The 15263-nt window shown below is 37.9% G+C and overlaps 1 protein-coding gene across 3 annotated transcripts in view; it reads right to left on the bottom strand.

Moving 5' to 3' along the window:
* Positions 1-348: 348 nt before the first annotated feature.
* The window catches only part of LOC100711473 (actin-binding LIM protein 3), a 57454-nt gene continuing 42539 nt past the window's right edge, over positions 349-15263 (bottom strand). For 2 of the 3 annotated variants that reach the window (XM_019364118.2, XM_019364117.2), the window contains 10 exons: positions 14914-14964; positions 10074-10211; positions 9855-9970; positions 9399-9540; positions 6604-6633; positions 4855-4913; positions 4079-4145; positions 3931-3938; positions 2470-2550; positions 349-1544 (listed from right to left, as the gene is read on the bottom strand). In XM_019364118.2, coding sequence (XP_019219663.1) covers positions 1431-1544; positions 2470-2550; positions 3931-3938; positions 4079-4145; positions 4855-4913; positions 6604-6633; positions 9399-9540; positions 9855-9970; positions 10074-10211; positions 14914-14964 — 806 coding nt within the window. In that variant the 3' untranslated portion in view covers positions 349-1430. The remainder of the gene's footprint in view (positions 1545-2469; positions 2551-3930; positions 3939-4078; positions 4146-4854; positions 4914-6603; positions 6634-9398; positions 9541-9854; positions 9971-10073; positions 10212-14913; positions 14965-15263) is intronic. The other variant, XM_019364119.2, reaches the window with a different exon arrangement.

Here is a 15263-nt window from a genome sequence, read left to right as displayed (position 1 = left end):
AAAATACAAACCATAGAACAGATAACATCATAACTTCTATTGAGTTGCATTCGAGGGTTGGAAAAAAAATATTGCACACTAAATAAATCAGTGCATCATTTATTTAAGAGTAGCAGTGAAAGACATTAGGCTGTAAATGAAACTCCAATAAACAAAAAGGCAAACGTTGTATATGTGATTAATTGTTGCAGCCTGTAAACACAAAAACCCTCCACTTGGTTCAATGGCATTATTTCACCTTTTACAGCCAGTTAAAACAAACTTGAGTCATTCTTTGCAACAACTATCCAGTGCCTTTTGTTTAATTAGACCCCTTTAAGCTCAGACACTACATATTGCATCTGTTAATCACAAACACAAACCTTTACTTCATATTTTTTGTACATTTCTTCCTTCAATATTTCCTTTCTTGGCATTCCTTGTATTCAGAGTTCTTCACTTTATTCAGATGGCTTTTACATATTAATAAAAAAAAATTCCTTGATTAACTGTTTACTATCATCAGTCATACACTCACACCCTCACACGTACACTACACGTCAGAAAAACAGTGTTTCAACTGTAGTCCAGCATCTGAAATTCGGGCTTGTTTCTTGAGAATAAGTGCAAATACGAACAAAAAACTTGGATTTCCATATATAAGTGAAACGCAAACATCTTATTTTAAAGTGTATAGTACTAAACCCCCACTTCTAAACTAACACCTTCCAGCTCTGAGCCATGACGCAGCTCATTTATGTCAAATGTCATTTCAAAGTAAACGTCGATGGACTGTCCAGTCTGCTTGCACGTGTAGAAAAGAAGTTTGTAATATGGCTTCAGAAATACTGACATCAAAAATCAAACATGTTGTTTGAAAAATGTAGACGAAAACCTTTGGTTTTCAAGATGTGCACATTATAAAAACACATTATTTATACACCATGTTCAGTAACCCCAATGCTGAGAATCACACAGTGCTCATTTACTTGTCTTGCCAGTTTATCAGACTCTGCAGCAACTCTCACCCCCTAAAACTAGATTCTTTATACCATCTTCCAAACAGCTGACATACTTCATAAGAATGCACGTTTTTTGGCAGACCTGGAGTTTCTTAAAAAGCACATCAGTAGTTCAGACAAAAACTCTAACGCTCGTGTAAACACACTGCCATCTGCTGGTAGGAGAGGCACAAGCAACCCGTTGTAGCTCCAGTGAAGCTCTCTGCTCCTCTTTTAGTCTTCTACCACTCAGTCTTCCCTTCTTGGTGGGGATTTTTCCTCAATTTTGCCCACTTGGCAAACTTCACAAACATTGCTTAAGAAGTCCGAACACACAGCAGCTACAACAAGCCAAGAACATCTCTCTTCTGCATTCTTATTTTGTTCAGTTCTTCTTCCACTGAGCCACGAACTCAAGCTGGGTTCAGTGAAAGAATCTGTTGACTTTTCTCAGAAGAGTCTGACCTGTTTCTTCAGTTCATTTTGTTTCCACTGAGCAAGACGGTCAAAGGCAGACATGGACATGCCGAAGACTCTATAAAACTCCTCTGGGGAGAGATGACGCTGTTAGCAGGAAGAAACAAAGCAGATTAAAACACAATCTCATTTTTACATTTAATAAACCATAGAGAAAAAACATTAATAATGTGACACGACCAGTTGCACAGAGTTTCTAAAATTCATAAGTAATGACCTTTGCTGCTACAGTACCAAATGAAAAGACATACAGTACTATACAAAAGTATTGAGTCACCCTCATTTCTATAAAGTTTGCTTTCAAGTAGCCAGACTTTCTCGTAATTTTAAAGTGGTTTGAGCAATAACTATTCGGGCTTTCAGACGCACTTTCAAATTTCTTCTTATGACATTGGAATTTTTTTCTCACTCCACTCCTTGTACCTGAGCCTGGACGTCAACATTTTTGAAGCAGTGCGGGATCATCTTGACAAACAACTGAACAAAAGGCAGTCAAAATCTTTGAATGTCCTTCAAGAGGCCTAGAAAGTTCAAGCTCTTTGAAACTGTTAAAAACTCTGTTTTTGCTTTGTGCACTCTATTTCCTTTTACGTTTGCACGTTTCAGTAAATCACTGCACCTATTTCCCATTTTGTTAGCAAAATATAAAGAAATGAATGGTGACTCAGGACTTTTGCACAGTGCAGCATTACAGCAGCTACACAGGGAACACTGTGCTTTAAATGATTTTCTCTGCTAATGATCAGTCTGTCCATTCAGCTTTACATTGCAGGTTGTTTGAGGCTACGGGCAACAACATCTGCCACTTAGTGCTTAGAGGAAGGGTCTGTATTCTGCTTTCTTTGCTGCTCTATGACTCGTAAAACATCTGCAGTGCTCGTTGTGTCCAACATGAGGGACACTGCAGGGTTTTTTTGTTCTTTAGTGTTGAGAGCTTTCATCACAGTCTGAAAGATCAAAAGCAACGATTGATGTAGACTTTGTGAAAGAGTTGGGTCCTATAACAGGTCACCTCTAGTCTGGCTCGGTCCACATCACTGGGGAGGCGCTGCTGCCCTCTGACTGACACCACAAGGGCTTCATATGGGTAGATCTTATGAAGAAAGAAAACATATTATTAATACCTGTCAAAGGGGTTGTTTTATTATTAATATTCCTGTAAGGTTCCTCATCAAAATGCACCATGGGTGATTTAGCTGAAATAAGTCTGAAACGCTAAAAGGACTTAAAAGGACTTTAAATGCTGACTTCATTCTAAATTCTTTACTGAAAATGATTATTTGAATGAGCATGAAAACAAAAACACCAGTAAAAATTTTGGAAATTCAGTATATATTTTAACATCTGAATCATTTTGCATTTGTTTTACCCTCTAGTGGTCAAATGCAGTTACAATGCCAACAACCCCTAAAACTGCATATGAAGAAAAAAAAGAACATTAAGTTTATGTTTTCAAATTTGTGATTTCACCAATGAAAATGTTAAGAAATGCTGTTTTCTTCTGGTGTTAATGAAGTTCTCGGTTGATTTTCTTATTATTTATTGATTATTATTTACAATAATCACGCAGCAGAATCAAGTCTGCTGATGTCTGTTGTCAGCACAATTCTGATCTTCCTGAGCTATAAATTATAATCATTTAAATACAAACAAAAAAAGCTTGAACGGTTTTACTTTACATGTAATTTTTAATTCAGTGCCAAAAAGTACAAAATAAACAGCTTTTTCAGGATACAGCATGTGACACCAACTAAACTAAAACGAAGAAGAAATATATATTTATTGTGATTATATACAAAATAGCTATGCGATCAAGATTTGAGCAACCAAAATCTTCCCTGAAGGTTCTCATCTATAGCAGGTGTTGTGATATCATCATGTTGCCAAGCAACCACCTACCAAGTCAACTGATGCCTTTGTAGTTTATGTGCCTATAACACCTTAAAAGCGCCATATGATTAAAATTTCACGACAATATCATGCAATTTTTTAACCACAAAACTTAAATTATGCATGCTATGTTGGGATACCATGTTGCCTAGCAACTGCCTAAGAAGGAGAAAAACTGCAGACCAGACAATACTGGAGAATGGCCATGCACTAGTATATACATAATACATGACTATTATTTATTATTAACTTTCCAATTAGGCAGCTTGATCTTAGAGAGTACTGTCATAGTACTGTCCAGCCTGTGTTTACTCATATTCATGAGTATAAATATACTTATCTTGCCATAAAAAGACAAGGCTGGTACTGTTAGCTTTTGTTAACGTCTATTTGTGGGTTTGACTTTGCTGTCAGTAAAATGAGTCTGTCACCGTTACAATTTCTCTGGCTGAAGTGGGTGCTACTGAGTGAGATTAATTCATTATTCAGATTAAAGAAGCAACATCATCATTCTTATCCACTGATACAAACCTGTCACTCTTTGCTCAGCAACAGATTTCTTACTTTATCAACTGGATCTTACCTTGTATTCTGAAAAGAAGGAGAAAAAAAGGAGTCACTGACAATTGCTGTTCCAACAGTTCTGATTAACATGTGTTAAGGTGGGCAATAGATCAAGAGAAAAACTCTAAAAAGTGGCGTAAGCAGATTGAGCTGAGCAATAGGCTTACCTCTTATCTGCCAATTAACTGCATTACTGCTGTCATACTGGTAATAATCTCCACCAACACTCCCAGGCTGCCGCAACAGGAAAGTGCATTTTAGGAAAACATGGAATAAAAATACACATTTAATATTTTACAAAGTGTAGTGGTTTTTTAGTCTAACAACTTATCACACTAATGTAACGACAGCATCATGCCACTTGTCTCACTTGGCCTTAAGAAGCAACTGATACAAATGGGTTTCAGGTCAGTAGCAAATGAAGGACTCTGCAATGTATTACAGTTTAGCAAATGGCCATGTGTATCTTATTCTCTCTCTGACTCTTGAGAGGAAGCCTACATTCATTATCTGTGGACTGCAATCATCAATTATGGGAACTTGGTTTTTGTCTCCAAACACAAGGCGAGTCATCACACACACACACACACACACACACACACACACACACACACACACACACACACGTCTGGTGTTGCTATCCTCGTGGGGACATCTCATTAACGTAATGCTTTCCCTAGCCGCTTACCCTAACCATCAAAAATGATTGCCTAACCCTAACCCTTACCCTAAACCTAACCATAACCCAATTGTAACCCTGACACTAAAACCACATTTTGAGTGTGAAAAATGCCTTCAACCCCGTGGGGACCTGGATTTTGGTCCCCACGAAGGCTGTTGGTCCCCACCAGTATAGTAAATTTCAGATTTTGGTCCCCACCAAGATAGGAAGAACCAGAATACACACACACACACACACAGCCAAAACCCATTGATTCCTTACCCTGTTCAGTGCATTTCTGCCGTAGCCTGGCAACGAGGCTGATTTGGCAATGTAGGAGTCTGGCAGAACAAACAAAAACACATAAACAAACACATGAAGTATGAAAACTGATACCAACACACTTAAATTAGAATCAAGAGTACACTGCCTCTATTGTCTGTGGTGCTTTTGGTTTATTTATTTAATTATTTATTTGGAAAAAAAGAGGTTACTTTACAGCTTCAAAATTTTTAATTTGATTTTGTCTGTATCTGATTTTAAGAAAGCTACGGGTTTTGAGCTGTGGGTAAACGGGGGAAAAGACATTTTGCTTTTTTTCTGTCGATGAGCAGAAGCTTCTATATTTTGCTGTTTCATCAGGTTTTCTTTCCACTTTTTTTCTACTGAAGTGTTGCATAAGAAATGTTTTCATGTCTGAAAAGTGATGATCTAATGGTTTTTCTGTCTTACGCTCATCTAATATCTTTCACCCAACTCTGATCTTGAAACCTCTCATCTCAGTAGCTCCAACAGCGAGTTACTGACATGTTGCTGGGAGTTTGGAAAAAGGCCTCCGATCAACTTTCTATCGTTTCATATAAGAATTCAAAGCAGAAGTGCTCTTTTTTCATATATTTGAAATCTCAAGGCTACAACACAATGTCTCAAAGACCCAAGCTGTGATCTGAGATGGGTTTTAAGTTGCAGAAAAGAGCTGCATTACTTCCTTTATACCAACATAGCACCTGTCTTGTAATCAGTGATAACCACTGGTGGCAACCAAGCATCTCCGGGCATCCTTGCACTTGTTGTGTGCACTCCTGCAGTGGAAGCAGCAGAGGGCAGTGCAATCCCACTGTTCCTCTCAGTTCATTTGGCTTATCAACTTTCACTTGCCTTTACTTCACTATCACTGTTTCCTGTTCCTGTTCTTCCCCTGTCACTTGCTTTTCCCTCCTTTTTCCACTCCTCCCTCTCACTCCTCTGTTCATTCTTCCTCCCTCCCTCTCTCTTTTACTCTGGTGTTGAAAGGAATTAAATTACCCTGTAATGTCAAAGAGCCCTGAAGAAACACCATGATGCAGCAGAATACAGGCTGCGGTGTATTGGCAATGTACAGTGTGTAAAATGCTGAACTATAATGAGTTTGTCATCTACTACGCTCTTTCTCAACAAGAAATGAGATATAGTCGGTGTTCATCTCAGATATGTACTGCTCTGTTGCCAGCATGAAACCTACTAGCATAAGCATCTCATATATCACAATTTTTGTTGTACAAGTCCTTCCCTATAATAACTGCGGCTTTTGAATCTTTATAGCTAACGTTTGATGCATTTAGTGCACCATCAAAATTACTTTATTGGGCACAAATGCACAGTTTTCAAAAACAAATATGGAAGCCCAGTTCGGACTTTAATGCCTTTAACAACTGTTAAAGGCAGAAGAACAGCATCGGAATTCCTCCAAATCTTTAAAAATATTGTCACATGTAACAACAGCTTATAGAACAGATCACTGTGGATGATGCAGCTTCTGAAAAAAAAATAAAGACAGACCTTGTTGTCATTCATCTTCCTACCCGTAACTCAAAAGATAGAGGTGTCTGTGCGAGTGTCAGTGTGAACTGATAAAAATCTCCTACTTAAAGCTCTGCTGCTGTCACAGCAGAACTAACAGGATGAAGAAGATGAGGGGGAAAGCCGGCTCTCTGCGTCGCGGCTCCCATTGGGATGAACAAGCAGATCAAAACACATTGATGAACCACTCACCGCTGTCAGCGCTGCAGAGGGACCTGGGAGCTGAAAGACAGACAAACAAAGGAGTGGGGAGAGGGGCCATATATTGTAATTTCACCAGTTTCATACTGTGAAAATTTTTGTCTCAAGCCCCCAAAATGCAGTTTTTTTAAATTATTTAGAATAAGAACTTTAGCTCAATGAATACTTTAGTGGAGGGACTTGTTTCCCAGAAAGGAGATGCTAGTAAAGAGCAGAATAAAATACTGCTAAAGAAAAACAGCAAGATGGATTTTGAATCCATCTCCGATTCAGTTAAAACACTGAGGAACAAATCGTGCAGTGATCTGTGGAATCTAGTGAGAAAGTTTTAGTATGTTATGGGAGACAAGGAGAACCTTAGGAGGTCACTACATCAAATTATCTATCTCCATCTCCCTAGCACAATCTTTTCTTTTCTTCCCGCCTCACATCGTCATCTTCAATCCTTTGTCCAATATATGCACTATTACTCCTCTGCACATGACATCCTACTTAACATATGTAAGAATCCAGGTGTTCTGTTGTATATATCTTGAAATACTGAAGTATCTACCAAATGAAGAGGACTCCATGTTATATATAATGCAATGAATTTTAACATTTGACAAAATAAAACCCATGAAAAATACATTATATGCACAGTGTGTGAGAACAAAGGCATAGCTGAAGTTAATATTGGGATATACATTCTCCTCTTTAAAAAGCATTGGCAATCAGCAGATGTTCTTCTTCCTGATCCATTAAACTGACTAAAGCTGCAACAATGCTGCTGTCCTTTGTGGACCATGTTGGTCTTTTGGTTTAGTGTGCGCATAAACATGCATATCAGTTGCTGGGACAACATGAACAGATGTCACACTCTATTAAGTAGGGTTATTAAATCTACCACATGGTAAAACTATTAGTTTTCAGTGGCGAGGATATACATATTAAAAAAAGCCAGCTGTTTTGGGAGATGTCTATAAAACATTAGCTGTGTGAGAACATGTCCCTAAGAAGATCTGCATGCAGGATTAATCACTACCAAGACCTGTACATCATTTAAAATATGAAGCACTATGTGCATAGGCATGCAGCACGTTAGATATTTATATGCTTATGGCACATAACCACTGCGCTTATTTTGAATAGAGTTCATCGAAATGTGAGATTTTTGCAGTTATTTTTCTCAAACGTAGGTAAACAAATAAATAAATAAAGGAAAAAGTTCTTTCCCTTTTTTCAATTTTATTATAATGACTTACTAGCAAAGCTTGCTAATGACTGTAGTTGCAGTGAGAATGCTAACAAGTTTAGCAGCCACAATTTGCTAGCAATTGCTAATTAGAAAGCAAAACTACAGCTGAGGATCTTGTAAAAACATCTTTAAGTCTTTAAACTGAACAAATAATCAAAAATAATAATGATTTATTATAAAAAATAATAAATCAAAAACACTTAGTTGTTAACCTTGTGCTTTTACGGCTAGTTTTGTACTAATCTAAATGCAGCTGGTTCTCTAGTATTAGTGCTAAACTTAAGACAGCTTGTATCACTGCTGAATATTGCTTATTGATCCTGTACACACTGAAGTACTTTTGAATGATTATGCAATCACTTAACAATCTACAATCAATGACTTTGAAAGCTGATCAAAATAAAACAAAACAACTGCAACGCTCAGCTGTTTTCTAGTAATTAACTTAAGCTTTGGGCTGATGACTTAAGGTCATCACTGAGAATGATATAAATGTGTTTACCAGCTGTCATCCTCTGGTGAACATGAAATGTGAAATTGTCATGGCCATACCACCATGTTGAGATATATTAGACTGAAGTGACTGACTAACTAGCTGATGGACAGATACTGCCATCCTTAGGGTCACGCTGCTAGCGTGGATAAAAATGGTCCGAATCAATTCAGTGAAATGAAGTCACCAAGCGTGTCAGTCAGTTTGTAGCAGTTCATTCCATTTCTAAAAAATGTTGAACATCCCATTTTGGAATTAGCCTCCTCTGAAGAACAGATGAGAGTGCGCCTGTCAGGATTTTCTAATCAGTATAATAACAGCAAGCACCATAAACCCATAGTGATTACACAGCACTGAGCACCCACATTATTCATACCTCTCTCTCTCTCCGTGACCTCCCTGTGGACAGAGCTCATTTCCCTCTTTTTCCACCGCTCTCTGACCCTGATTTACTTCTAAGGCTTCATGTCGTACATCTTCTCTCAACAGCTCCAAATTGCTTTAGCTTCTGATTCTCTCTCTCACCCTTAAATCTATACACTTTCTATAGTGTTCACTCTTTGTTCCGCTTTAACACCCTTCCTTTTATTCCTGCTGGACCCCCACCACAACACAACACAACGTACGCTTTCTTTGCCTTTCTTCGAATCTCTCCATCTTTGTCTCGCCTTATCTGCTGAACACAATGAGGAATGGAATCAATTAAAGAGTTAACACAGAAGCGGGAAAACCCCACCTGCTCAGGCTCGGTCAGCAAGCAGGACAACACCCAACACTGTTCCAGCTATAAAGGAAACTACATTTACAGTATATACCATAAAATAAGAAAAAAGCTGAATACGTCCACTTGAACTTTTTTTGCTTCACTCCAACTAATCAACTTATAGTCCTGGCACTAACTCTGAAATACTTCAGACTTACTTTGTTTTTTCTATTATGAATTACAATATAGACTTTTACTAATATATCTGCAAAAAATCCCATACCAAATTCATCATAATAAAAGACAAGATTAAGAGCCTAACCTTGTAAATAAAGAAATGTACACACACTTACAGCCATTAAGGGAGCTGTATCCCAGATTGCTCAGCGCCTCCTTGCTGCTACAGCGGGAGCTGTGTCTGCTACCCCACTGGTCATTGTCGTGACAACCTGCTCGTGCCTTCATCTCCTCCTTCAGGATCAATCTGCCAATTCCCTGCATGGAGTGAAGGAAAGAAGAGCAGAGGGGAAGAACAAAGAGAGATGGGAAAACAAGGTGGAACAAAAGGACAGATAGATGGAGTAATAAGAGTTGATTGAGTGAGATGGGTGCATGAGTTGACAGATGGTGATGGAATAATGCAGGATAAAAGAGAAGGATGGATGTGAGGACGGAAGAAGAGAGGAGTACAGGGGCATCACTTTGTATCATGTCAAGTGAGGCTAGAAAGAAGCATTTAATTAACTGGCTCATTAAATATTAACCCTCACTTAAAATATAACAGGAAGAAGCAACAGATGTATTTTTACCCTGTTTATATTATGATTCAGTCCATCCTCCTCTCCTCCAGATGAAAACCTCCTCACCCTGGAGACTAGATAGAGAGATGGAGGAAATGAAAGGTAACAGGGAGCAAGTGGGAAGACTGAAAAAGTGAACATCAAAGTGAAAAAAACCCTGTAACTTGGCTCTCTGGGTTCAGTTTGTGTATAGCAGTAAAACATGCTATTAAGTAGATGGTGCTTTACCTTTTGGAGAGCCGGTATATGGGTAGTAGTTGGAGTTCGGGTGATAAATGCTGTTACAGTTTGAGGTGGAAAGGCGATTGGAATTGGTGAGATTGTCATTGGTCCTACTCTTATTGGCTGTTGGAGAGGCTGATATTTCTGACAGGAAGATAATTAGAGAAGCTGTTGAGGGTATTTTTTTTTAAATTTATTGTTAAAGACACACTTTGAGCATTTGATTTGTGACAGAAAATCTTTTTGTCCTAGAATCTTGTGCTGAATTTCATGCTAGAAATAACAAGAAAACCACCAGAAGTGAAAAGTCTATATGGGTAGAAAGCCTTAAAGATGTTCTTGTTTAATGAAAGTGTCTTTTTTCCCCTCCCATTGTTGGCTTTAAAATGATTTTCTGACCAACGTGTTTGCTGATGCGTGAGTGCAAGAGAAACAAGACAGATGAAGTAGAGCATGTATTTACAGAGAGGGGAGAGAGCACAGTATATGAGAGGAAAGGACGAGAAGAGGGGAGACGCATCAAAAACAGGGGAATGGAAAATCGAAAAGAGGTCAGAGACAATGGGAGGGGGTGTGATACAAAACTTCAAGCAGGCGATAATGCTGACTCTAAATAAAAAATATGAACAGAATGAAACACTTTAAGGTATTATACAAATGTGTAAAGTTTCTGTTAAAGCTGAAATCTCACAAGAAGATTGGCTGGAATTTTTACTTTTATTAAACAACGTAAAAAAAAAGTGATCCGAATAAGATGCTGTCATATCGGTTATGTGTAAGCTGATACGGTGGCCCTGAGAGTTCAAATACACTGCAAATTAAGAAAAATGCCAGAAAACAGAAAAACACTGTAAAAGCATACAAACCACAATGGAAACAGGAAATCACAAAACACAATGGAGTGTTTTTGGAAGACAATAATATGACAGCACAGCTGCACACGTGACAGAAACCAAACCACACGAATACACATGATACACAGAAGTGGAGGATTCATCTGTGCTGTCAAGGACCAATGACTGTAGAAAAGATGTGAAAAAGACGCACGCAAGGTGTTTTTCTTTTAATGAGACGATTCATATAACACTGTAGATTCATGTTTGCAATTAACTGTGTACTGCTAGCTTGTCACTTCTGCAGCTGGTCCATCACACTGTTGTTTCCTCAAACTTCCCTTGTGTTTTGTGTGCTTTTGGAGCATTTTTCTATTTGCTGGTTTTCTTAAGATGCAGTGCATTTGTACCTTCAGGGCCACTGTAAACTAATCATGTGTATACATGAATGGCATTTTTCTTCTTTGAAGGACACAAACAAAATCCATCTGTTTGTGCGTGTTTGTTATCATTTTTGTATTGTGATGTTTTTTTTATTTAATTTGAGTATTCATTTAACTTGGGCATTTGATCAAGTGCAATATGGCTCCACCTCACCCCTATTTTTAGTATCATTTTACATCCAAAACTGATGCTACCTTTCAGATGCACTAAAACAGATGCAATGTATTTTTGGCCTGACTTAGATCATTTGATGCAACTGGAGCTGCTAAAACATTTTATCTGTGATTCCTCCTGTGGTATATCTAGATGTGGTAGATGACATGTGAGGAAATAGATGAAATAGTGTTTTTGATGTGCAGCCACATCTGCCTATAACAAATTATGGTATCAATGTATCGTATATACACCTGATTATGGTATTTTGCCTTAATATGAAACCTGCTCTATACATGATTAATGGTGTAAGTGTAAATCCACATCCACACAGCCCAGTTTGCAGACTGCCCAACAGGAGAGAGAGGCTTGTCAGCACTTTGTGGCGCAATGTAAATCATGCAGAGGTCTTTCAGAAGAACTGTAACTCTGTTGGACCTGCCATGTGAGCACAGATAGATCATCTAGACACTATTTGGCACTGCTTCTCTCAGTTCCACCAGCTGAATCTGTAATCACAGGTTTGATGTGGCTGTATCAAAACTGCGATCAAACTTTACATCCGCCTCAAGTCTGCATACCTTTATAGTCGAGCCAAGTAACCTTAAAGTAACTTTATCAACATGATGTATGGGGAATGCTACTGTCATAATTAGGAATGCACCAATCCATCAGCTCTGACTGTGATTTAGTATGTGCATTTTTCCGAAAGTCTCATGAGGTAGCATTTGGCTAGAATGCTAAAAAACTGAGCAGGCTAGTCAGTGTGACTGGGTGATACAAGATTCAGTCATATTAAGGTCAATCTGGGAACTCACTGAATGGTCTTCTGACTTATGAGATATTTGGTCATACAGAGAAAAGGGCTGGCAAAGGGAGTGACAATGGAGTTCATCTTGAAGATGAAGAAGTGCAAAAAGAAATATGGAAAAAACATAGTTTTGAGTTTTATAAAGTTTATGGATCTCTGAATTTTATATTTTTGAGTTTTTAGTCTTAAGTTGTGGTTACTTTTTATAATCTGTGGTCTGTTTATATCTTGAGTTTCTTAAGTCTTCTTAAGTTTTCGTCTCTGTCCCCCAGTTGTTAGTTCCTGTTTTATTTTGGTTCATTCATCTTGGTTTTTTTTGTATTTAACTTTATTTCCTCCTTTTCTCATTACCTAGATTCTGTTCACCTGTGTCTCATTTCCCTCAGCTGTGTTCACTTCAGCTAATCCCCCCTCTTGTGTATATATAATGGCATGTTTCTGTCAGTCCTTGTCACAGTATCTGTTATTGTGTCTTCTGTGCCTAAATTGTTGGATTCCTGTATAATCTTTAATATTTATAGTTTGTACTTTTCAACCCATTTAAGTAAAGGTGTGTTTTCAATTTATGCTGCTGCCTTAAGAGTCTCCATATGAGTCCTCCTCCTGCAGATATGTGACAGCAAAAATGAGAAGCACAGACAATGGCTGCAGCGGTGGTGTAACAGGTCCCAGTTAGATTGGCTATTTTTACTGTTTTTAATATTTTTAGTTTCTCTAGCCTCATCTGTTCCTCTACCTCTGGCATTATATTTCATCTTTACTCTGTATTATTTGTCTCTTGGTCACTTCTTTTTGACTTGAAGTGAAGGTTAGTTTCTCATGTCTCTTGTTATGGATAATAATCAAATAGTCCTAAAATTGACTCCTACTTCCTTTTACCTGATTTTGATGGAAAACATCAAGGAAAGGTGTCCAGAAGAACTTATAAGGAAACAGGAAAAGGAAAGCTTTTTACTCAGAGAATCTGAGTGCACATATTTGTTAATGGTGTTGTACCATGTTAAAACTACAATGCCCCATAGCTGGACTAAATTACAAGGACTAGTAAAAAAAAACCCATTACTTCATTACAAAGCCTGAAATTCTATAAAATTAAATGAATCTTATTTTATTATTTTTTCCTGCCTGACCAATGATACAGTAACTCCTATCCTACTGTTAAAATTTTCTGTGACCAAAGTAAAATTCCCTCCATCAACAACTTGGGATGGAGCCTTTCCCAGCTAGCCCCAAGTAAAAATGCATGTGATATGATGAGGATGGCAATACAACCACAGACATAACTAACGTATATCTTAAACACACTTTGATATAGTTCACATAAGTTATAACATTGATTTAGACAGCTGATATAAATCTATGCTCTTCATGCGAGGCAACACCTCCTTGAGAATTGTATTATGACAGTGCAACATTGACAGGTCAACTGTAGATTTTACCTGTTGTCAAACCATACAGCAGGGTTATGGTATGAGTAAGCCTCACTGTGAAATTAGTGATTGAAATGACTCAAAAATGAGAAACACACACTTAGTGTTAACATTTATGTGACCAAAATCACCATCCGTTTGATTTAGGTCTAAATCACAGTCATTGTTTTGGTGAACAGTTGGATGGTGTGTTGCACGTAATAAAGGAAGGGTCTTTTCTTAGTAGTTGGAGAATTTGAACCGCTGTTATTATGGCTGCCATACAGATACTTCCGGGTCACTTCTATTTGTTAGAAACCTTCCTAAGCAACATTAACTACACAACCACACCTCTAATTTTATTTCATGCTCTTTTTCTCTGCTGTGACTATCTGCTTTCACCTGTGTCTTGTTCCCACCTGTGCTTCATCTCCAGTCACCCCTCTGTGTGTGTGTGTGTATATAGTCTCGTATTGTCCCCTTTGTCAGTTTGTCTGTTTACCCTAAGAGGTGCTTTACTTTGTGTCTGCCATCTTGCTTTATGTTGGGTTCATTTCTTGTAGTTTTACCATTTTCCACTTCACTACAATTTGTTAAAAGCAATAAAGGGCTAAACTGTTTAAAGACTACAGCTGATGGTTTTAAAATTGCATTTTAAACATGTATTTCTTAGGCTTTTCATAGACTGTTTACCCCATTCCAACCAAAGCCTACTTAACAGGGACAAGTGATCAGTACCCAAAGGCCATCGACCTTTCTAGTTTCTGAAGGTGAAACTTGTCTAGTGGACAACTGACAAGAGCTGAAAAATTGGGGAACAAAATTTGAGTTAATTCACACCATAAACTTTGTAACTGAACGGGATGGTGTCGAACTGCAGCTACTTCAAGGCTGTGTAAGGGTCCAGAAGAAATTCTTTCATTTATTCTGAGTGTTTCCATGTTGAGAAAATCCTAAGAAGACTGAATCTAATCAGAAGTAGCAGATTACAGCCAATAAAAAAGTGTGTCTATAAATATATACTGCAGCTTTAACTTTAACAGCTTTAATCTTTTCCGTAACTGGTTCATTAAGTCAGACACACAGAACTATTACACTAAGACTATGCTACAATGAACACAAAAATCAATGGACTGGACAGATACATAGCCCCCAAAAAGGCTTTGAAATCACAAAAATTTGAGCAATTAACCAACCTTGTCTCTTGTAGATGGGTGGTTTTCTATAGATGTTGGTTTCCTCAGAAGCTGAGAACAAAAAAGAGTCAGTTGGTGACAAAAAGCAAAATAAACATTCAGATAAGAAGAGGACTTTGACCTTTAACTAATTCTTTAATAAACAAATGTCTTTGTACAATTAGACAGACACTTTATTGACCCCACAAAGGAAAGCTACTGTACATATTTACAAACCCAACCTGTACATAGTGTGGCTGCAACACATACATATTTTCAGAAAGTGAGAACAAGTGATCCACAAGTTACTGTGCAGAGGACATTTCTATCACTCCAAAATCGATACAATCATCCACATGAACTCTATTCAG

Source organism: Oreochromis niloticus, linkage group LG10 (genome assembly GCF_001858045.2).
Source record: "Oreochromis niloticus isolate F11D_XX linkage group LG10, O_niloticus_UMD_NMBU, whole genome shotgun sequence".
NCBI classification, from domain to species: domain Eukaryota; kingdom Metazoa; phylum Chordata; class Actinopteri; order Cichliformes; family Cichlidae; genus Oreochromis; species Oreochromis niloticus.
This window is presented reverse-complemented; position numbering and strand designations above follow the sequence as displayed.